At 40.0% G+C, this 24,595-nt stretch overlaps 1 protein-coding gene across 2 annotated transcripts in view; it reads right to left on the bottom strand.

Annotated features, from left to right (window-relative positions):
• Positions 1 to 24,595, bottom strand: part of Pacs1 (phosphofurin acidic cluster sorting protein 1) — an 85,907-nt gene that overhangs the window by 29,447 nt on the left and 31,865 nt on the right. For both annotated transcript variants that reach the window (XM_048807666.1, XM_015503138.2), the window contains exon 2: positions 4,668 to 4,755. In XM_048807666.1, the coding sequence (XP_048663623.1) occupies positions 4,668 to 4,755 (88 nt within the window). The remainder of the gene's footprint in view (positions 1 to 4,667; positions 4,756 to 24,595) is intronic.

The raw sequence follows: 24,595 nt of genomic DNA, 5'->3' as shown, positions 1-24,595 counted from the left end.
AATATTTCTTTTTTGGGGAGTGGGAGTACCAGGGATTGAACTCAGGGCACTCATCCACTAAGCCACATCCCCAGCCCTATTTTGTATTTTATTTAGAGACAGGGGCTCAACGAGTTGCCTAGTGCCTTGATTTTACTGAGGCTGGCTTTGAATTAGTAATATTCCTGCCTCAGCCTTCCGAGCTGCTGGACTTAAGGCACGAGCCACTGTGCCCAGCTGGTCTCTGGAACTTTTTACATGCTTCAAAAATTACTTAGGGTCCCAAACAGCTTTGTTTACATGTCAATATTTACTATAGTATGAATTAAAGCAGATATTTTAAAATATGTATTAGTTCATTTAAAAATAACATAATGAGGGCTTGGGGTTGTGGCTCAGGGGTAGAGCGCTTGCATAGCACGCACAATGCCCTGGGTTCGATCCTCAGCACCACATAAAATAAATAAAATAAAATAAAGGTATTGTGTCCAACTACAACTAAAAAATAAATATTAAAAATTAAAAATAACATAATGAACAGATTGCATATTTACCAACATGTATTTAATAAAAAATATATTTTCTAAAACCAAAATAATTTTGTGAGATGGCACAGGCTTTTAAATTACATTTTTATTGGGATATAATTCAAATACCATAAAATTCACCCATTTAAAGCACATAATTAACCATCAGCACTGAATCAGAACATTCTCACCACTTCACAGAGGCATTCCCCAGCCACCCACCTCTCTTCCCTTGCCCTGTGCTGCCATTTTTCTACTTTCTGGTTGTAGGGCTTTTCATATATTCTATATGTACTTTCTCGTTCTAGACATTTCATATAAATAGAATCATATAATATGTGGTCATTTGTAACTGGCTTCATTCACTTAGCATAATGTTTTTTAATTTTATTTTCATTTTTTTGTAGTGCAGGGGGTTCAAACTCAGGGCCTGATACATGCTAGGCAAGTTCTCTATCACTGAGCCACACCCCCAGCCTTATTTATTTATTTTGAAATAAGGTCTTGCTAAGTTGCTGAGGCTGGCTTTGAACTTGTGTTCCTCCTGATAGCCTCCGGGTTTCTGGGATTACAGGTGTGTGCCACTGCAGCCAGCCCAGCTAGCATAATGTTTTGAAGGCTCATATTTGTTGAATCAAATGGATGTATCTCATTCTTTTTATTGCTAAATAATATTCCACTGTATGAAGAGACCCTATGTTACCCATCTACTCACCAGTTGATGGACTTAGGTTGTTTCCACTTTTTAGTACTGTGAATAGTGCTGCTATGGACATAGGCATATGTCTTGGGTATGACCTGGAAGTGGAATTCTAGGTAACATGGTAATATTTTGAGGAACTACCAGACTGTTTTCCCAAGTGGTTGCACTACTTAACATTCCCAGTAGAAATGTATGAAGGAGAGGATATGAAGTTACATTTCTGCAAATCTTTAAAAACATTTTTTAATTGTAGTTGGACTCAATCCCTTTATTTCTTTTATTTTAAAATATTTTTCTGCTTTATCTTTATTTATTTTATATATGGACACGATACCTTTATTTTGCTTATTTATTTATTTAATATGGTGCTGAGAATAGAACCCAGTGTATCACACATGCTAGGTAAGTGCTCTACCACTGAGCCACAACCACAGCTCCCTATTTATTTTTTTATGTGGTGCTAAGGATCAAACTCAGTGCCTCCTACATGCAAGGCAAGCGCTCTACCCTGAGCTACAGCCCTAGCCCCGTGGGGTAGCCTCTTAAAGGTTAGTTGCAAAGTAGAATTGCAAACTATATCAATAAGGCTTTTGCATTCATATACCAAAATCCAATCAATTAATGAAAAACGGACATCAATGGAAAAAGCAAGAAATCTGAATAAACTCTGTGACTTAATTAACAGTACTATATTAATGATAGTCTCTTTATTTGCTTTCTTTTTTTTTGGTACCAGGGATTGAGTCCAGTGGCACTTGACCATTGAGCTACATCCCCAGCTCTTTTTCATATTTTATTTACAGACAGGATCTCAGTGAGTTGCTTAGGGCTTTGCTAAGTTGCTGAGGCTGGTTTCAAACTTGTGATCCTCCTGCCTCAGCCTCCCAAGCCCCTGTGATTACAGGCTCATGCCACCATGCCCAGCTATGATAATTTCTTAGTTTCGATAAATGTACTACGACAGAGAAAGATAAATATTGGGAGCAACCGGATGAGTGGTACAGAAACTTTTTGTACTAGCCACACCCGATGGACACAATATCTTTTTTTGTTTATTCATTTTTTATGTGGTGCCGAGGATGGAACCCAGTACCTCACAAGTGCAAGGCAAGTGCTCTACTGCTGAGCTATAATCCCAACCCTGCCCTGCATTTCTTTTGTACAGTGAGAATTATTTTAAAATAAAAAGTTAATAGTAAATTCCAATCAATTGATCTGTTCTTTGAATGAATCTTTATCCAGCTTGGTTTCGCAGCCTCATGCATTGGTCATTTGGAAAATGCTGATTCACTCAGTTATGCAAATCCTTTGTGAGAGACAAGTGCCTTATATAATCAAGATCATTAACACCTCCTCTTTTCTCCTCACAAAGCCTTTAAGAATCTGGAAGCTGTTAGATTTACAGTGACAGAGGCAGGTTTTTTCCAAAATTATGAATTTCACTTGAAAGCTCAAATTTTATTGTTGGCAATGATCCCTGGGTGCCTCCTTGAAGCCACAGACCCACCTTGCTGGTTATTGAGATCCCTTCCAATTACTTGAGTCTCAACAACCAGTTTGAGACTTTTTTCAAGTAGAAAATGGTATCCTGTGAAAAAGCAGCACAATTGATAGGCATGTGTCACTGTGCTTCCCTGTGGCCTGCAAGTGTACCCTGCACACTGCCTGTTTCATCACAGTAGCACACAGATGTGCATCAGGGTTGGGTGACAGTAACTTGGCAGTTTTTACACCTTCCTAAGGGACATTCATTCCTAAGTGAAGCTGGCTTTCTCTTAATTTTGCATGTGGTGGTATGAATGTTTGGATGACTGTCCCCCCCCACCCCCCCCAAAGGCTCCGGTGTTAAAGGCTTGGTTCCCTGGGGCACTACTGAGAGGTGCTCCTCCCCTGAGCTTCATCCCTATCCCTAGGCTCCTCAAAGTCAGGGATTTTTGCCTGACTTTGAGGAGCCTACCCACTGCCCCCAGGCTCCCACTCCTATATTCCTAGTGCCTGGAACAATATTTGGCACATAAAGAGATGCTCAGTAAGTAATTACTAAATGAATGAATAATCAGGTGACTAAATAAATGTATGTGATAATATCTGTAGTTACTTTCAGTTGCTTGGAAGTAAAATAATAAAAGAATACCCAGCATATTTAGAGTTTTTAGTGTAATTTATAGAATATTAAACATCTAATTGGGAAATAAAATAAGTAAATTTTTTTTGGCAAAAGGTTTTAACTGCAGAAAAGGCAAAAGCAACCAGGGAATGCTGAAAACCATACCAACAGTGTATGGGGGGAAAACAACAGCTTTCAGCAAAGGAAACAACTCCTCAAAACTGGAACACTGCCTGTGACTTAGAAATGGGGACAAAACCAGGAAAGGAGGACAAGATGCTAAAAGCTGCCCCTTCACATCATTTCTCTCTCACATTTGTTTTTTCCAACACACAGTGTCTGGGAATGCTTCACAGATTTGGAAGGACGTATAATAGGGAATCAGAATATAAGGTGGGACATGCAGGAATCCACAAAGAATGCTGGAAACCATTCAAGTTTTCCCCAAAACAGGACCAAAAGGACCTGAGGAGCTCAATGTATGATTCCCACACTGTGAGGACCTCGGATGGGGATTTTAATGGAGCCAGTATTAGCACAATAAATTGCTGCCTAACAGTTGCACCAGCTAATAGTTGGTTAGTCGGGAGTTGCCATATTTAGCTCATCATTTTTCAATGAATAAGATTCAGTAAGTACACCATCCTCAAGCTGAAGAATTCAGTCCTTACTTAATGACTACAAAGGCACTTCGGAATCTCACTAAGCTTCAGGGAGTCGTCATTAGAAAGGCTTTGTGGAGGAAGGTCTGGTAATGGAGTTTAATGAAACAAACTGCACTCTCTGGTTTCCAGTCCCAGCTCTGCCACATGGTGATTAGCTGGCCCAGGGAAGCTCCTCCACACTGCTGCAGCTATTCCTCCTTCTTCTTTTCCTGAATTCAGGAATACTTAGAGTATGAACACTGGTGAAGTATCTGAGTTCCTTGAGAATACTGAATTAAGTGTAATTAAGTACAAGGAGTTAAATGTTATTGTCCAGAAGATAAATATCCCAGCAAATGTTATGCTGCCAGTTTCTTCCACCCTATGGAAAACTCCAATGTGCCTCCTGAACCCGATGTCCTAGGACTAAGACAGAAACTGGCCACAGCCACACTAGTCATCACTGAGCAGTTCATAAAACACTCTGGCCCCTCTCAGGGGCCCTGGCAGGCAGGAAGGGCACTTGTGTGAGAAAGTAAACTGAAAGGAGGTAAGTGCCATGCTAAGAGGCAGAACTGAGACTCAGAAGGTCATGTGCTTAGCCGAGGAAGAGAGAGATGTGGCCCCCAGGGGCTTTCTGAAGCCCCAGTAGTGGGCAGATGGCCATCCGGCTTCCCTGGTCCTCGAGCACATACTGTTCAACTCACCTGCAGCTTCACTGCAATGACCACTGAGTTAAGATCTTTGTCCATTTCTTTTAGCATGACAAGCTTCTTCAGGGTCAAGCTGAATAGCCTAGAAAAATACAGAGAAAGAAGACCGGGTCAAATACAAGGAACTTACGAGGAATTGAGTCTGATGGGAGGACCTGCTCTACCAGGAAAGAACGTGAGGAAGCCACTCTTGGTCCAGAGTTTTCCCCTTCAGCAAAAGCATGTCCCTTTATTTGATTTGTATACTTGAGAAGTCAACAAAGGCATGTTACTCCATTAATCTCTGTGCAAGCCCAACTACCCCAAGCCAAAGCCAACACGCTCAGGGCAGGAGGTGGGGAGGCCGTGCCGTTATTTGCCCGCCCAGGTCTTCCTCCACCTGCCACCTAGGCACACCTGAAGCCTTCATACATGGGAGTTTTGACAACGTGGAGATAATCCACACGAACACATCAGAGGACCACCTGGCAGGACATGATTTAAATGGTCACAAATTCACTTTCACCTGAATTTTTTTTCTAGATAAACCTTCAGGGCCACATAAGAAAACTGCCTTTGACTAAAAGTGATAGGACCACCCTCTGCCTGCTGTGGCTGCCTCCTAGCAGGGCTACCCTGTCCTCCTATAGGAGCCAGGAGGCAGATCTGGGCGCTGCTTCTCACTTCCAGTCACAGCAGCTAGAGTCTTCCTGTCATCTCCTTGGCAAGGTTCCAGAGAACAGGGACACGTAAGGGATGCTGATGCCCAGAGACATGACAAGGCCTGGGAATCAGACTATTTATGTTTGCTCTTTCCCCAGCTGTGGCTCTCTGGGCCCATCTCTTGTTGTCCGTCCTTGCACCTGAAGTCCAGTCACCTCTTCAGCTAGCAGTGCTCCTACCAGCGAACACCTCCCCAGCCAGTAATGGAATCCTCTGAGATCAGTCCTGCTGGTTCAGCCACAGCCACGTGGGTCCACACACTTGTCTCCCAAATCTCTCCCTCCTGCCTGCAGCATCCCAGGCTCTCCCTTCCCTTTAGAGTACAGGTGTCGCCCCCCCACCCCTGCCCCGACCCCAACCAGGCTCTCCCTACGCCACGTGGATCAGTACAGTTCACACATTGGTAACTAAGAAACACAGTTGAACCTTCATGGTTAGGAAGGAAGGGGAACATGATGGGGATAAGCAAATGGCGACTGCATGTGCCCAGTTTTATTTCTCATTTGAGGCTGCTAATTATGAATGCTGCTGATGGGTTAGGTTTATCTCTGTTTCACAAGCAAACATTTTCCACCTCCAGACTGATCTGCTGGTGCTGAATAAACTCACTGCAAGACAAAAGCTCACAGGAGTGAAACTGGGACACATGTCTGTTACTTGCTCTGCACCTACTCCTCTGCTCTCTTATGTCTCATGGGGCTCTGGGCCAGCCTTCCTCACTCATGATACATATGATATTGTAGGATAATATGGCAGAATTATGTTAGGAAGGAAGAATACATGGCAGGGCAAACAAACCTTCATACCACAGCACCCAACAGAAACAAGAACCAGGAAAGGTCCAGCACCTTAGGTAAGGCAACAGCTAGACTGGATGTCTTTAGTGTTGGCTGAGAGATGAAACCCAACACAGTGATTTTCTAAATATATATATTTTTTAGTTGTAGATGGACACAATATGTTTATGTGGTGCTAAGGATCGAACCCAGTGCCTCACATGTGCTACGCAAGCGCTTTACCACTGAGCTACAATTCAGCTCCCTCCATAGTGATTTTAATACCATTGCAAACAGTATGACAAGTTTTTTTTTGTGTGTAACAGTATTGACTCAAGGGGGATCTGAGGTCTCCAACACGTTCTAATTCTCCAAAGTGAAAGAACAACCCTGCCACTTCTTAAACACCTGCCTTGCCCCAGCAGCTGCCCCACGTTTCACCATGATTCCAAAGGCTGGGTATTGTGTCCATTTTACAGATAAGGATGCTGGGAAGAATTAAGAAACTTGTCCAAGGTCACATAAAAAGTACTTGAGCAGAGATGCAAGCATAGACCTATCCTGGTCCAGCCCCCAATTTAAGTTTTCTCCAAAATCTCACATTTAAACACAATTTATAGAAAGACTCCTAACTGTAGTTCTGAGACAGAGTCAGGCAAGCCATTGTGACTGAAGGTGTCTCAGGGTTAGGAGGCTGAACTAGGTGTCCACCCAGGGCTTCTGTCAGTCCATGTGTCACTGGCAGGAACCTTTCATGCACTTAGGATGCAGCATTCAAAGCCTGAGGGGTCCTGACACTTGACACTGATGAGATCCTACTTAGATCAGTTTTTCTACTCAGTAAACAACTTTGCACTAAAATTATGAAGACTGACAACTCCACATGTAGATGAATATGTGCAGCAACCAGAAATCCCATATGTGGCTTACTCCCATTTAAGGCACAAAATGGTATGATTACTCAAGACAGCTGCGTGGAAGTTCATGACTAGATGTTACATACACACACCTCCTCCCATGACTGCTCCCAAGAGGATCCCAGAGAAATCAAGGCACAGACCACAAAGATAGGCACAAGAAGATTCAAAGCAGTTTCACCTACAATAGCCCCCAAATAGAAAGAATCTCCACGGCCACCAACAGAAGAAAGAACAAATTAAAACATGGAATAGAAAAATAACAGAGTACTGAGGCCTGCAAGAACACGATGCTGAGCCCAGAGCCAGGTGCAAGGCTGCACACTGTATGGCTGCATCCGAGTGAAGTTCACAAGCAGGGGAGGTCAACGCACAGCGACAGAGCACTGGAGCAGGTGGAGACACTGAATGCGAAGGGATACAACGGACCTCTTTGTGGTAACTAGTGACACCTGTGTGGTCATGTGGGTATAAACACAAGCAAAACACATATTGAAAACCCATGAACCCATTGTATGCCAACCACACATCAATTAAAAGAGAGAGACAGGCCAGAATCAGGGCCCTAGAGCCATATGGACTCTGCTTTGAACAGCAGCCAGCTAGGGACTGTTCTAGTCACTTGTGATCCAGAACAAGAACTGAATTTACACTCTAGTGAAAGGGCACAGTCAATAACCTATTAGCATAATAATTAAGAAAAGTATGTAGCAGGAAGACTGTGAAAACAGAGCCAGGAGAGGGGATGCAAGGTGGGGCAGACGAGGCAAGGAGGGCTGGTAGGCCTCCCAGAGAAGTTCCAGGTGAGGAAGGGGCCACACTCCAAGGTCTGTCTGCTCACCAGGCCATGGCAAGGAGGCCAGTAGGACCCAAGCCAGAAAGGGTCACATAGCCAACCCAGGGCTCTGTAAGTCAGACTGAAGACTTGACTACCACTCTGCAAAAGATGGGGCATCACTAGCTCTGAGAGGCAACAAACATGTTTTACATTAATTTGATCATTCTAGGAAAACATATATCAATGAAAAAAAATAAGCAAAAGTTGTGATTGGCCCTCTGCCAAAGAAGGTCCACAGGTTAAAAAGAGGCTCACACAATCAGTCACTAGGGGTAAAGGAAGGGAGCAGGGTAGAAAGGGGAAAGTTAACAGTGGTCTGGAGGGGACAGTGGAGGAGGCATGGTAGTTTGAACTCTGGGTACATTGTGAAGATACAGGTTAGCACCTGGCCTTTGGCTTGAACACCTGGGAAGGGGGTTATCATGAACTGAAATGAGGAAAACTGGCAGGAGTCGGTCTGGGGAGAGTTCAGAGATCAAGAGTTCAGGTTCAGACATTAGGTGTGAAATGTCTCAGACCTCTGAGTGGAGCCACTGAGTAAAAAGTACGACATGTAATCCATCTCTGGGTTATACACGTAAAAAGGATAATATATCTTGACCAAATAAATTCTTCATCATCCCAGGAATGCAAGATTGGTGTAACATTAGAAAAATTAATTAATTCATTAAAAGACTAGACATATGATCATTGCAACAAGTGGCAGAAAATTGATTGAAAAATCATATCCATTCCTGATAAAAACTCTCAGAAAAAAAGAAAAAGAAAAACCCTCTCAGCAAACTAGGAACAGCTCTTTCTCAATCTGATAGAAGGCACCCATGAGAAACCTAAGGTAGGCTTTCCTGATGGTGAAGAATATAATATTTTCCCTGTAAGATGAGGAGCAAGCCGAGACCATCTATTTTCATTCAATATTGCAAAGGAGGTTTATAATAGGGGCAAGAAGGCAAGAAACAAACAAATGATGTCCAGTCTGGAATGAAAGAAGTAAGACTGTCTTTATTTTCAAACAATCTGATCATCTATGTAAAGAATGTGATAAAATCTTTTTAAAAATATTGGAATAATGAGTTTAGAAAAGTTATAGGATACAAGGTAATATACAAAAACAAAGGGCTTGTCTCAAGAATATATAAAGAATTTTCAAAATGTGGTAGTAGGAAAACAAACATATATGGAAAAAAAAAAAAAAAAAAGCAAAAGTTGTGATTGGCACTCTACCAAAGAAGGTCCCCAGGTAAAAAGAGGCTCACACAATCAGTCACTAGGAAAATACCAATTAGAATCACAATGAGACACACTGCACACTTTCCAGGATGTCTACAACTTAAAAGACTGATCACACCAATGTTGGTGAGGATGTGGAACTGCTGGAACTCCCCCAACACATAAAACTATTTGGTCACTTTGGAAAACAGTATTGCAGTTTCCTAAAAAGTTATTTCACTTCTAGGCATTTACCCCAAAGGAAATATATATGCCTACACACAGAGCTGTACCCAGACGTTCATAGCTGCTTTATGGAGGCCCTAAGCAACTTGGTAAGACCCTGTCTCAAAATAAAAAGGGCTGGGGATGTGGCTTGGTAGTGAAGCAACCGTGGGTTCTAGTACTGCAAAATAAACTACAAAACCCTTGCAAAGCTGTGTGCAGTGGCACATGCCTGTAATCCCAGAAGCTCAGGAGGCTAAGACAGGAGGATCGTGAGTTCAAAGCCAGCCTCAGCAATGGTGAGGTGCTAAGCAACTCAGCAAGACCCTGTCTCTATTTTTTTTTTTTGGTGTTGGTGCTGGGGATTGAATCCAGGCTCTTGTTTATGTGAGGCAAGCACTGAGCTATCCTTAGTCCCTTGAGAACCTGTTTCTAAATAAAATACAAACAAAAATGGAAAAAAAAAAGGGGGGGCTGGGGATATGGCTCAGTGGTTGAGTGCCCGAGTTCAATCCCTGATTAAAAAAAAAAAAAAAAAAAAAAAAGCCCTGCAAAACTAGAAGTGACCAAATGTCCATCAACAAATGAGAGGATAAATCAATTGTGAACATCCCAAATGGAATACCATTTGGCAGTAAAAACTGCAGATGCACCAACCACATGAGTCTCAAAATTATTTTGAGTGAAAAGAGCACACAAAAGGGTACCAGCAATACTCTAGACAATGGAAGCTAATCTACAGAGAGACAGGAGGCATATCAGTGGTGGCCTAAGGACAGGGGTGTGCAGGAGAGTGTTAACAACACAGGACAGGCCTCAGACTGCTACCCATGACAGGTATTTGGGCCCCTGGGTTTGGGGAGGATTAATGAAATTCCAGAATTCATGCCAGCAGCTCACTGCTCCTGAACTGCTTTTACCAACGTTTCAGGCAAACACCTGCTTTCTCTGTGCAGTGTGTAATTTTGGCACGTGGGAGACAGAGGGCAACTCCCTCTGCAGCTCTCAGGAAGAACCTGGGCAGACACCATTTCATGTGCTGTCGCATCTGCTGCTGGAGGAACTAGTGTCTCAGGGGATGCTGGAAGCCCCTGCCTGGTGAACCCAAGATCTCCTCCCTTGGTTGCCAGAGTCACATCCTTTGCTGAAAGAAACCACAGCTGTGGGCATGACTAAATTCCAGGTCCTGAGTCCTGGTGAATCCCTGAACCTGGGGTGGTCTTGGAGACCCCTGAGACAAGGCTGGGATGAGAAGAAACACTAATAAAAGGACACTTTTGGGGGTGATGGATATGTCCATTGTCTTAAGTGTATGATGGCTTAATGGGCTGTATATGTCAGAACTTATCAAATTGTATACTAGAAATATGTGCAGTTTTATTGTTTCAATTATACAATAAAACTGTTTTTGTTTGTTAAAAGAAGTGTACTAGAAATTAGCTGCTTACCCAAAGTCTCTTCTCCCCTTCCTAATTAATAACAGAGCAGTGATCTTTGGCTGAGCATACTGCCTCTTAGAATAAAAGCCCTAGCTGGCCAGCTTCCTTTACAACAAGGTGAGAACACTGACTACAACATGGCAAATGAAATCCAAGTAGAAGGATTAGATGGGACTCCTGGGGAGGTCTTTTCAAAGGGAGCTTACTCCCCAGCCAGGGCCTCCTCTTGTCCCTTCTTCTTCTGCTCTGCAATGCAGCTGATGGCTGGAGCTCCGCAGCTAACTAGGGCCATGAGGAATCCATGACAATTCAAGTCATGTGCCAGGAAATGTGAATTAGAAAGGGGGCCAGGAGCTCTGTTGACATCACAGGATGTCAATGCTGGATCACTCCTGGAGTGTTTACCTCTGGATTTCCCATTTTATGTAAGAAAGAAATGAAGAGCTATCGTATATAAATGTCTTATTTGGGGCTTTTCTGTTAAAGCAGGTGAGCCTATCCTTTAACATACCAGGAACCAAACTTGCTAGACCACAAGTTTCTAAACACTTTTAAGAGCAATGTGGCTGAATTATTCCCATAGTCCACTTTAAAGGAAAAGAAGGAAGAAAAGATATCTCAGAATCTGAAGGGAAAAGAGATCTTCTCCAGGAGAACCCATGCCTGGCCTTCCACATTTCCAAGAGCTCACTCAGAAGCTCATGCTGCTGCGGGAGAGTCAGTTTCCTGGGACAACCGGGGAATGTGGGTACAGGCTGAAGGCTCCTCTGTAACTCCCCTCCAGCCACAAAATGTATGGCTGAGTTCTCCAGCTGGTCCACCTCTGGACTGCTGGTGAAAGTGCCCTGGAACTCAGGCCAATGATCTGCCTTTGAAGTAAAACAGAAGGCTACAGGATAGCAATTCAGAGGCTTTCAGGAGGCAGTCCAGGTCATCTGGCTTAAAAATAACTTTTCTCTCTCTCAAGGTATTTGGAAAATGATGTCATTTATTTTCTCCTCTTAAAATTCCATTTAAGAGCCAGGTATGGTGGGTGGCACAAACCTGTAATCCCAGTGACTCAGGAGGCTGAGGCAGGAGGATGTAAGTTTGAGGCCAGCTTGGGCAACTTAATGAGACCCTGGGTTCAATCCCCAATACTGCCAAAAACAAAAACAAAACCCAACACATCTCCATTTGGAAACCTCAGTCAAGGTTCTCAATAATAAAACCATCACAGACCAGCAGGTCACAGTCCCCTGATCACCCAAAGGGGTACTGCCTTCTGTATCTTGCTGATTCCTGAGCCACCCCTTGCTTTCTTTGTTGTGTATTCTTTGGTTACCCTTGAGCCTCAATTCAACCCTGATGGAGACCACATAAGCCCTCTCCACCCATTCAGTGGACATTCCTCTCCACTGAGCTCTGTGCCAGGAGCAGGGCAATACGGAGAAAAAAACTGCAGTATGTTCTCTGCTTTTGAGCATTTATAACCTAGCTGAGAGGACAGGATTTTAGTCTATCAGTGACTTAGCCAGTGAAGGTGACAGCACATAGTGAGGTGCTGACTTACATAAAGGAAGTCACCCAGGAGCTGGCAGAGGCTTCAGTGAGGACCTATTATTTGGGCACAAGCAGATTCTCTCAAGGAACTGTTTTCTTTAGACCCTATTAGACAAAATCTGAAGCAGTTAGGCTGCCAATTTGATAACTGGGACAAAAATATAATGACAAGGACCCTGAAACCTTCTAAATTATTCTAGTTTGTGCTTGACTGTAAGGTAAAGGAGAAACAGCCTTACATAACATCTACAAATGATCCTCAGCCTGCATTTTGCCACTGTTTCAAACCCACTCCCTTGTGAATCATAACTAGAGATGTTTGGCAAGAGAGAGAGAGTCCGTCCCCCATCTCCTTTCCCACAGCACATCAATGAACAGTGAAGTGGCCACGAGGTGAACATAAAAGGGGGAAGAAGACAAAGAAAGATATGGATGAAATAAAAGACGGAACAGCCAGTTTCTGAATCAAAATGACAGTCCTTTTGAGACCAAAGCAGATAAATGTAAGAATAGAAGACAAGTGACCTGGATATTCCTTTGTCATTCCCCAAAATGGCTGTCAAATGAGCAAGTCCCTTTTTTCGCCACATTAGTGATTTAAACACAAGGTGGGAAGGATAAGCTCTGCCTTCCCTCTACACAGAAAAGATGGAGATAAACAGAAAAAAAAAAAAAATCACAGGAGAGCTTTTCCTTTGTGAAAGCAATGTTTATTTCTAGAACTTTCTACCTTAACAGGCATTGTAACAGTTTGAAGCTGGAGTGAGCTTCCGCAACAATCGCATGAGCGGGTAAATTTCTGGGCAGTGTGCTTTTATTGCTTATGAAGTTACCTCAATTTATGGAGATATTGAACTCATTACTTTATGTGAAATAGTATGATTTTGACTGTCAAACAATGAATTAAAGTATGATTATGATTATGATTATTTTTTAATCCCTGCCTTTGATGTACCCCTTAAATAAACCACTAGAGCCATCTTCTTTTGTCTAGCTCCAACTCTTGTGTGGACTGGATCTATTAGGGGCTCCACTTTTGAAAAAATATTTCTGACTCTTTGTCTTTTGTTCTTTTTATTTATTATTTATTTTATTTTTTGCATTATAATTCTTAATACACCATTATATAATAATTTATCATCTCTGATTATATATAAGGTATGTTGATTATTTTTAAATCAGTAAACTTGAAGGATTTTTCAAAAACAAAGCAACTAAAGGTTTAATCCCAAAACTGTTCCAATGAGGGGAAAATCAGAGAATGAGAAAAAGACTTGGAGCCAAACAAAAAAATAGAACTGTGAAACATGCTTAGGCATTTTTCTTTCCCAGGCCATCACATGTGAATTCCTACAAGGTGGAGGGACAGAAGGCAGTATGTATACACTGAATGTTCAGCTATTCGGCATAGGATTATTTTGGGGGTGTCCACGCCAATTACTTGCACAGACCAAGAACATTTACAAAACCTCCTTTCTCTCTCTACAGCATCCTTGATGACAGCCTTCTGGAGGAGAAGACAAGCCTCAAATGTGAATGGCAAAACCAGACTCTAAAATTCTCAGGCCCAAAGTAGCTCTTTTAGACTGCAGAAGAGACTCAAGTGCAAGCTTCCTCTTCCACAAAACAGAACTGCTGAGGAATATGAAAAGCTCACATCTGCAGACTGCAAAGCCTGGCATGTCAGAAGTGCTCAAAGATGTCAGGAGCTCCCTCAGCCTCAGCCTTTGTTGAACAGACCCTCCCTGTTACCAGTATCTGACAAACCCCAGGCACTGAAATTCCCAGCAGTCACTCACTATCCCCTCAACTCATGTGCTTCAGTGATCAAGGCAGGGGAGGACAGTGAGGACAAAAACAAGCAAAAAGAAGCCTTCTCAGATCCAGCCCAAACAAGCAACCAGGGCAAGAATTAATTAAGTATTTAAAACAAAAATATGCCCAAGGGAGACTCCCAAGACAAAGATAGTTGAATATTAGGGACTTACTAATACATGTTATTATGTTAATTAGTTTAAAAAAATATAAATATACTTACTCTATTAGATGCTAAAAAGGTTGTTTGATAAAATTCAACATATTCCTAATTTTAAAAAGGCCTTTAGGAAAAAAAGTAATAGAAAAAAGAATTCTTACTATCAATTTTAAAATATATATGTTCTATAAATAGCACAGACAGGAGACCAGAATATTCCTTCTGAGGACAGGAAGAATATAAGGGCCTATCTTGCCAGGTAATCCCAGTGACTTGGAAGGCTGAGGCAGAAGGACTGCAAGTTTGAGACCAGCCTCAGCAACTTAGCAAGGATGTGTCTCAAAATAAAAAAAAGGAATAGGGATTGGCTCAGTGCTAGACCACCCTGGGGTTCAATCCCCAGTAATGCCGAAAAAGGGAAAAAAAAAAAGAAGACAATAATGATAAGGGCCTATCTCCACTACTTAGACAAAACTTCTCTAGAAAGTTGGCTGAAGTATTTGGAGATAAATGGCATAAGAGGTAATATATGACTATGTACTGGATCTCAAGAAAATCAACCCAAAAGCTAGTGGAGACATTAAGAAAATATGAACATACAGAAAAATCAAGATTCTGCAATAGAAGGGTAACCAATAATAATGTATAAATAATTGAAAAGTAAGTAGAGGCACAGGCTAAAGTACTCAGAGGAGAAATGAATTTGTAATTGATTTCAAAATACTTTAGAAAAAACAGATGATGCAAGTAGGACAAAATATGAACAACTCTTCAATTTAGAAGATGAATAATATGGGGGTTTGTTAAACCCTTTTTTACTCTCTACTTTTCGGTTGATTTCAAACTTTTCATAGTAACAATAACAAAAGCCAAGAAAATTCTGGGAAAAGGAGAGTAAGGTATGTATGAACATGTACTCAAGGCCAGAGTAATTAAATACCATGGTATTGGGAAAGGAACACAGAACCCAGAGCAGGGAACAGAGTCCAAAGCCAGGCACAAGTACACAGAGAACCTCACTGTGTACAGGAAACAGATACTACTCAATTAATGACAGTACAGTATTGGAGAGCCAGCTGTCTGGGGAAAAAAAAAATATGGATCTTTATTTTACTCCTCACACCAAAGTAATCTTCAGACAGATCAAAGCTTTGAGTAGAAAAAAGCAAGTAAGCAAGTTATAAAAGTACCAGAAGAAAATATGGATGGTTAAAATGAAAAATCCTGGGGTTGGGGAGGACTTTTTTAGGCATGATGCCAAAATCAGAACCCATAAAGGAGCTGATCAATAAATGTTAAACCAAAAACTTCTATATAGCACAACAAATAATATAATAAACAATGATCACAATAAGACTTAAAAATCTTAAAAACTACAAAAAAAGTAGCAATAAGAAGATACCCCATAATTAAAACTGGCAAAGAATACTGACAAAATAATAAAAAGGAGTGGTGAAAAAATATAAGCAGATGTTTAACTTCACCAGGTCAAATAGATACAGACAGCCAGACTGAAAATGGGAAGAGCGACAACGTCCTGGGTAGGTGGGATTCGGGAACACGCACATCCATGAACCACTGGGAGAAATGAAAACCACGATCAATTTTCACTTTTACTTATAGGTGGAAACATTTTTAATATTCATACCCTTTGAGCTAGTAACCCACATTTAAGTATTTACCTAAGGAGATAAGCAGAACAGTCCCCATAGGGAACTGGTTATTATAAATTATATTCATGTAAGAAACAAGGTGTATTTACAACAAAGAATACAGAGTTTCACATATTAAATGGAAAGGAACACATTTATAATGCAATAATTATGGAGTTATTCCATTTTTGTTAAATCTCACACTCAATTTTCACACAAATGAAAATTGTTCAAACAAATTGACATAATGGTCACATTTGACCATGGGGTTTTATCTTATTTCAACTTTCTTTAAGTTTTTTTTTTGTATTGTTTACATTAAAAAATTTTAAAAACCTATTTTCTCATTTTAAAAATTCCTACTTCAATTTTAGGAGAAACATTTTTTAGAAGGTGGTACTTACTGAAGCTGGGTGACACGGAGGTGGAGGATCACTATGCTATTTTCTTTACATTTTTGAAAATTCGTAAGTTAAAAGATACCCAACAGGAGAGAAAGGAACAGGCAATAGATTCAGAGGGCCAGAGTTCATTAAAGGGGACACAAAGAAAAAGTATCTGTGGTAAAATGAACTCGAAGCCCATTCTTTTTTTGTTGTTTGTTTTAGTGGTGCTTCGGAGGGAATCTGGGGCCTCATACATGATAGGTAAGCGCTAATCACTGAGCAACACCCCAACCCCTTAAAGCCCATTTATACAACTAGAAAGAAAGGTAAAGATAAAACAAAGTCAATTAGAACTCCAGAACAGTGGAGCTGCAGATGGAAACCATGGGCCAAAGAGATGAGATTTAAATAAACAGAAACCTTGAGTCTATGAGACAGATTCCCTCTGATCAGAATGGGTATATGCTGATGCTGCAAACAGAACTCAGTTTGCCTCCACAAAAATGCTCCTTAGTATTGGAACATTTTATGTATTAATTATGCTAGATTTTAAGTCTGTCAGAAATAATATATTTAGAATTTTGTAACTATTTCACATATCATTTTTAACCTTAAAGTTTGACTTGTTTTGAAAAGATGGGGGCCAAAAATATATTTGTAATTTTGAAATGTGACTGCGTACAATCATATTTTGAAACTTACCTAGAATATTAAAGAATATGCCAATTCTTAGAAACACAGATCTACACTTTAAGGACCATTCCTAAAATAATTAAAATGACAAGGAGTTTTAACATGATGTTAAGATTTACCATAGGAATCACTGTTGTTCAGCTATCAGCTTAATTGTGTATGAGATGATACATGGCTAGAGGTAAAGCTATCTCAAGATTTAATGAACAAGTGTAATTAGAACATGTAACAAAATTCTGACTGCAGATTATTTGAATTTTAAAACTTTCCTAATAAGTTAATAAAAGCAAATTTATTTTGAAAACATAACAGTGCATTCCATGTCTGCCACTCATAGCTGAACTTTATTTAGACAAAAGAGAAAAAATAGATTAAAATATGGGTACTCAATTTTATAAGCATAATTTGCAAGTCTGTTTGCAAATAGTGTTATATAATAGAAAACTCTGGACTATAATTCTCAAAGACAGATAGTGAAATCACTGGCCTTTTCTAGCTGTATGTTTTCCTATTCTCCATCTTCTGTTTGAGAGACAGATACATACACACATAACAAGAAAACAAAGCAGTTAGGTTGACTTTGTAGGTCTTCATTGTTAGTGATTCTTTAGTGCTTACTGTCAAAATATAGGTTTCTATTTGTTTTGGTTGACAGCTTTCTTTAAATTATATCACTGAAAAGGATATTAGTTGTATAAAATCAAACAAAATATTTAATTTTTATTATTATTAAATTTTACAGGTGGATGTTTCTTATAGGTTTTTGCTTTTATTTTTTTCTGAAATACTTAATTGTGCAGATTGTAAAACAGATTTGTGTATTTTCATTTAGGAACACTTTTCTCCTTAAATTGTTCTGCACAAATGACTATTTTTAGGGAAAATAGTTTTTTATAGCCACTAAATTGTATTTATTATTTTTGTACATGCATAACCAAGGTGGTGAGGAAGTAATATTTTATGGAATACTTTTGTTCTATTTGAATTTTTCCTATACATTTATTACTTAAAATTATCACTAAGAACAGTGTCATGAAATCTAGGTTGAGAGTGAATACAGTAAATATGAGAACATGTAGTTCAAATAGATACCATTTCTGAAGACAAAGGGAGAGAAATACTGCCACTGCCAAGTAATGGAAGTATAAGGGCAGTGTTCACGTTGTGCAAGTATTTAAGAGAATGTATAAAGACAAAAATCCTACTTTCATGGATATAAATAGTTTCTTAAAGTAGCTGGAAGGGGAAAAATAATCTAAAATACGAAATGCAGCATGGTCGCCATATTGTAAACTGTGCCAAGGTTATACAAATTGTAGTTGTTATTGATCAGAGTTTAATTATTTCATCATTTTTACTTTAATAGGGGATAATGAATGTCAGAAAATCTGTAATGTTTTATTTGAAAGATGTAAATAATGTATATAGACTTATATGTGATGGGATGGGGGAAGTATTTAAATTCTAGGTTTTTTTTTAAAAGGAAGAAACTGAATGTTTATAAGAAAATTAATAAATAGTTACTATGTTTGGCCATGAAAAAAAAAAGTGCTCCTTAGTGAAACACACTCCAAAAAAATTTAGGGTGGGGCTGGGGAAGTGGCTCAAGCCGGTAGCCCGCTCGCCTGCCATGCCTGTGGCCAGGGTTCGATCCTCAGCACCACATACAAACAAAGATGTTGTGTCTGCCGAAAACTGAAAAATAAATATTAAAAATTTAAAAAAAAATTTAGGGTGGCATATGCCTATAGACCCAGCCACCCAGAGTATCACTTCCAGGGTACATAGCAAGACCACATTAAAAAAGAACAAAAAACAAAAGCCAGGCACAGTGGCACATGCTTGTAATCCCAGCAGCTTGGGAGGCTAAGGCAGGAGGATTGTGAGTTCAAAGCCAGCCTCAGCCTCAGTGCTATGCTACTCAGTGAGATCTTATCTCTAAATAAAATAAAAAATAGGATTGGGGATGTGGCTCAGTGATTAAGTGCCCCATACCAAAAAAGAAAAAACAAAAAAGAAGTAAGATGGATAAAATCTACAAAAGCCCTAACCAAACATTTTCTCACATGTCAAATTTATTGCTCAAATAAAAACATGTAATGAGAATGGCTGATTTGACCCTCTAAATGAGTACTTCAACAACAACAAAAAATTATTTGTACAAGGCAGAACAGGACCTGAGTTTGGCTAAAAAATACTGGCTAGGCCCTGAAAAGAAAAGGAAAGCAAATGGCAAATAAAAATAAAAATATGTTCAATCTTGCTAGTAATAAAGAAAATACAAACAAAACCCACTGCAAGATAGCATTTCACTTTCACTAAACTGGCAAAAATGATCACTATAACAATATCAGGTGATATGATTAGAATAATCGGAGCAACTGAAGCCTGCTGGTGGGAGGGCCTGGCTGATGTGGTGGAGTGGGAGCACAGATGCACCTGGGCAGTGGTTCTCCAGGTATCCTTTGGCATGGCACTCAGGAGCTCCTGAGTAGGGCCCCTGTAGGAGGTGCTGGAGACCCTCATCCCAGCCACAAGAAGTAAAGCATGTGATCTGTGAGAGCCATGACCCCTGACCACTAGGACAGATGGAGACTTTGTAAAGTGGAAGGCAAATCTGGAGAAATCTCAAAACGTAGCAGAGTGGCAGTGAAACAGTAAATATTACAGTTAGGCCTGGAATATAGAAGTTAGAAAATACAGTACTCTTCTAGGAGAAACAGATTAGGTAAGGGGCATTCAAAGAACTAATGGCAGAAAGGTGCCAAAATTTACTCAACCTCCAATTTAGAAAGCCCAACAAATCCAAAAAGAGGGTAAACAAAAACAAATCCACACTCAGACATGTTACTGCAAATCTGGAACACCACAGACAAATTAAAAGCTCCCTAAGGGGGAGGGGGAAAGACAGATTAGAAGCAATCAGACAGTTGAGTTAGGGGGATTTGGCAGGTGGGGAGGGGATGGAACTGAGCTATATTCCATCCTTGACAGCTGACTTTAAGAAAAACTATTTTAATGAGGTTTGATTTACAATTATATTAATCATTTATTTTAAGTGCACAATTCAATGATCTTCTGTAAATTTGCTGATGGTACAATCATTACCACAGTTTTAGAATGTTTCCATCACCAAGATCAGATCCCTTGAGCCCATTTACAGCAAATCCCTGTTCCCATTCTACTCCAAGAAGCCAACCTGCTCTCTGTGTGATTATCTTTACTGGACACTTCACATACATGGAACCACACAACACATGTCTGGTTTCTTCCATTTAGTAGGTTTTTGAGGTTCATCTATTTGTAGCATCTGTCAAAACTTTATTCATTTTGTTGCTGAACAGTAGTCTATCATATGTATCCAGTCCAGTTGGTGGACATTTGGGCTGTGCCCACTTTTAGTTATTTTGAATAATAATGCTCTGAACACTTACCTCCCAGTCTCTGTGAGGACCTTGCTTTATTTCCCCAGGGTATGTACTTACCAGTGGAATTGCTGGGCCACACAATACATTTATGTTTAACTTGTTAAGAAACAACCAAAGTATTTTCCAAAAGTGTGGTATTTTAAATTCCTACTGGCAGTGAACAAAGGCCCCTGTTTCTCCATGTCCTCTGGAGGTAGGTGTGTTATTGTCTGCCTCTTTGATTACAGCTATTTCAGTGAGTGTGAAGTGGTGTTTTATTGTGGTTTTAATTTGCAATTCCCTGATGACTAATTTGCTTTCCTCAAATGACTAAAGATGTTGAGCATCTTTACAGTGTGTTTACTTGGCATATCTTCTTTGGTGAATTGTCTATTCAAATCCTTTGCCTGTGTTTAAATTGGGTTTTTTGTCTTCCTGTGTGGTAAGTTTTTTATATAGTCTGGATACAAGTCTTAGATCTAACAATGGACTTTTAGTAGCAACAATAATTTGGAAGAGAATGGAAAAATATCTTCAATGTGCAGAGAGAAAAGAATTGTGAATATAGAATTCTGTACATAGGTAAAACATTTTATGAATGAGGGTTAATGAAAAACATTTTCAGATAAACAGAAACAGTTTACCACCAAAAGACTCATTAATGTGCACTGGCTGTTGTTTCATAACAATACGAATGGTTTAAAATAACACACATTTATCATCTCTCAGCTTCATGTGTCAGAAATTCAGAAGTAGCTGAGCTAGGTGGCCTTGATCAGGGTTTCTTGCAAGGCCACAGTCAAGGTCCTGGCCAGGGCTGCAGGGTCCACATACCAGGTGGCTAACTTACAAGGGTAGCAGGTTAGTACTGGGGTCAACAGGTGGCTTCCACTCCTCTCCACAAAAGACATCTCCTGGGTTGCTAGGTAATCTCATGACACAACAGCTGAGTCCCCCAGTGAGTGGGCCAAGAAAAAGGAAGGCAAAAAGTGCAGCGTATTTGACAATCCAGCCTTGGAAGTTTCCTCAGTGTTCTAAGGGCTGTACAACTCAGCTCACATATTTATGCAACTTCTTAAGGATATACTGCAAAAATAAGAAAATGGTCCCAGAAAGAAGCTCAAGGGTGAAAAAGAAATGGTGAGCCTGGTGCAGGGGTGCGCGCCTATAACCCCAGGTACTCAGGAGGCTGAGGCAGGAGGACTGAAAATCCCAGGCCAGAATGAGCAATTTAGTGAGACCATGTCTCAAAATATAAAAAAGGGTTGGGGATGTGGCTCATGGTTAAATGCTCCTGGGATCAATCCCTGGTACTGAAAGGAAGAAAGAAAGGAAAGAATCATCCAGAAACACAGAAGGGAAGGAAAAAAAGACAAACAGAAAGCATGAATTAGGAGGGAAAGGAAAAAATCCAAACATCAGTAGCCACACTGAGCATACACATATTAAACACTCAAGGTCAAAGACAGATTATATTTAAAAATCAAAATCCACCCATATGTTCTTGGTAAGAGGTCACCTAAAATAAAAGACTGGTGAGTTATACCAGGCATATCATAATCTATGAAAGTTGCTACAATATTATCCATACCAGACAAAGTAGCCATTACAAGAGACTGGATCACTAGTTCAGATAATTCTAAACCTATACTTAATAAAAATAGCTTAAAATAAATGCCACAAAACTGTCAGAAGTATAAGACGACAATAGTAACTATAAGGAGATCATTATCAGATGGGCATATTTTTAAAAATATTTCTTTCTTAGTTGAAGTTGGACACAATACCTTTATTAATTTATTTTTATGTGGTGCTGAGGGTTGAATCCAGGGCCTTGCACATGCTAAGCGAGCACTCTACTGCTGAACCACAACCCTAGCCCCAGATGGGCATATTTTAACATACTGCAGATAAAGCAGATTCATCAGATGTCACAAACCACTTTATGTAAGTAAAGTTGGAACTTGGATACAAAAGGCAAATTCCTAAAAAATGTAACAGAAATAAGTAAGCCAGAGAAAATCTGACTGGCTCTATAACTATCAAAGACATTGATCAGTAATTTAAAAATAATTTAAATTTCATATGTAGTTAATAGTTAAGTAGGAAAAAATTGATGATATTACAGTTACTTGACTTGGTAAATACAGAATCCTGAACCCAACAACTGAAAACCATACTCTTTTCTTTCCCTCAACCATATATGGGATGTTTTTAAAAGATGATCTTATATTTTAGGGTAAAGCAAGTTAACAACAAATTTCAAAGATTCGGTAATATGATGATTAGTTTTTCCCATTAAAATGCAATTTAGTTAGAAATCAGGAATAAGAAGAGCTATGGTGGGCTGGGGTTGTGGCTCAGCAGTAGAGCGCTTGCCTAGCACTTGCGAGGCCCTGGGTTCGATCTTCAGCACCATGTAAGAATAAATAAATAAAATAAAAGTATTATGTCCAACTACAACTAAAAAATAAAAAAATAAAATATCTGGGGATGTGGCTCAGTGGTTGAGTGCCCCTGGGTTCAATCTTGGGTACTGCCCCCTCCAAAAGCCAGGGTTTAAAAAAAAAAAAAGAAGAGTTATGGTATGAATATGCCCCACACCAAAGTTCCTGTGCTGGAATCTTAATTCCCTATGCCACCACATTGGGAAGTGGGTCCCTTAAGAGGTAAGGGGATCATGACGGCTGTTATTGTGGGAGTGGGTTCCTTATGGAGAGAGCGGTCTGTTATAAAAGCCATCTTGACCCTCTTGTGATGTCTTCACCACTTCATGATGCAGCAAGAGGGCTCTTACCAGATGCAGCCAGGCAACCTTGGACTTCCCAGTTTCTAGAACGGTCAGCCAAATAAAGTTCTGTTGTTTAAAAATTATCCCTCTGTTACGGCACAAAATGAATTAGAACAATAAGTTCAAGACAATACACTTAAAAATATAAAACATCATTGTAAAGAACTCATGAGCCAGGTGGGTGGCACCCACCTATAATTCCAAGCAGGAGGATTACAAATTCCAGGCCAGTCTGGGCAACTCAGCAAGACCCTGTCTCAAAGCGAAAAGGACTGGGAATGTAACTCAGTGGTAGAGTGCCCCTGGGTTCAATTCCCTGTGGAAGAGGGGAAGGAGGAGGAGGAAAAAGGGAGGAGGAGGAGGAAAAAGGGAGGAGGAAGAAGAGGAAGAGGAAGAAGAGGAAGGAGAAGGAAAAGAAGCAAGAGGAGGAGGAGAATGAGGAGGAGAAGGAGAAGTAGGAGGAAGAGAAAAAGGAGGAGAAAGAGAAGAAAGAGGAGGAGGAGGAGGAGGAGGAGAAGGAGCAGGAGAAGGAGAAGGAGAAGAAGAAGAAGAAGATCATCATCATCATCATCATCATCATCATCATCCAGGACCAAAGAGAAAATCCTAAAAAGAAATCAGAAAATATTCAGAACCAAAAACTGAAATATTATATATCAAAATTGAGCTATGTCACTAAAACAGTTCTTAGAGGGAACTTAATTTTGATATTATTTTAAAAAGGAAACAACAGTCTCAAGTGGTTATATCAGAAAAAGTACTGAAATGAATGAATTAAGCAGCAATTAAAAGTAAAAAATAAAAGGCCAACAAAATAAGCTCCCAATTTAAAAGTAAGAAAGTAGGACAAAAGCAAATTTCATAAAATACGTACTAATCTTAGAAGACTAATAAAATTTAAAACCTGAAAATTGTTTTAAAAAAAAATCTAGATAAAGCCAATTCATCAGATTAGAGGATGTCACAAACTGCTTTATGTAAGTAAAGCTGGAAACTTAGATATAAAAGGCAAAATCCTAAAAAATGTAACAGAAATTATTAAATAAGCCAGAGAAAATCTGAATGGCTCTTTAACTATTAAAGACATCAGTAATTTAAACTGTTCTGAAAAAGAAAACATCAGAGTAGGCTATGTGGCACACATCTGTAATCCCAGTGACTCAGGAGGCTGAGGCAGGAGGATCACAAGTTCAAGCTCAGTCTCAGCAACTTAGTGAGACCCTGTCTCAAAATAAAAAATGAAAAGGGCTGTGGGTAGCTCAGTGGTACAGGGCCCCTAGGTTCAATTCCCAATACTGGGAAGAAGGAGAGGGAGAGAGAGAGAGAGAGAGAGAGAGAGAGAGAGAGAGAGAGAGAGAGAGAGAGAGAGA

The sequence above is a fragment of the Marmota marmota genome, unplaced genomic scaffold (assembly GCF_001458135.2).
Source record: "Marmota marmota marmota unplaced genomic scaffold, marMar, whole genome shotgun sequence".
In the NCBI taxonomy this organism is placed as follows: Eukaryota; Metazoa; Chordata; class Mammalia; order Rodentia; family Sciuridae; genus Marmota; species Marmota marmota.
This window is presented reverse-complemented; position numbering and strand designations above follow the sequence as displayed.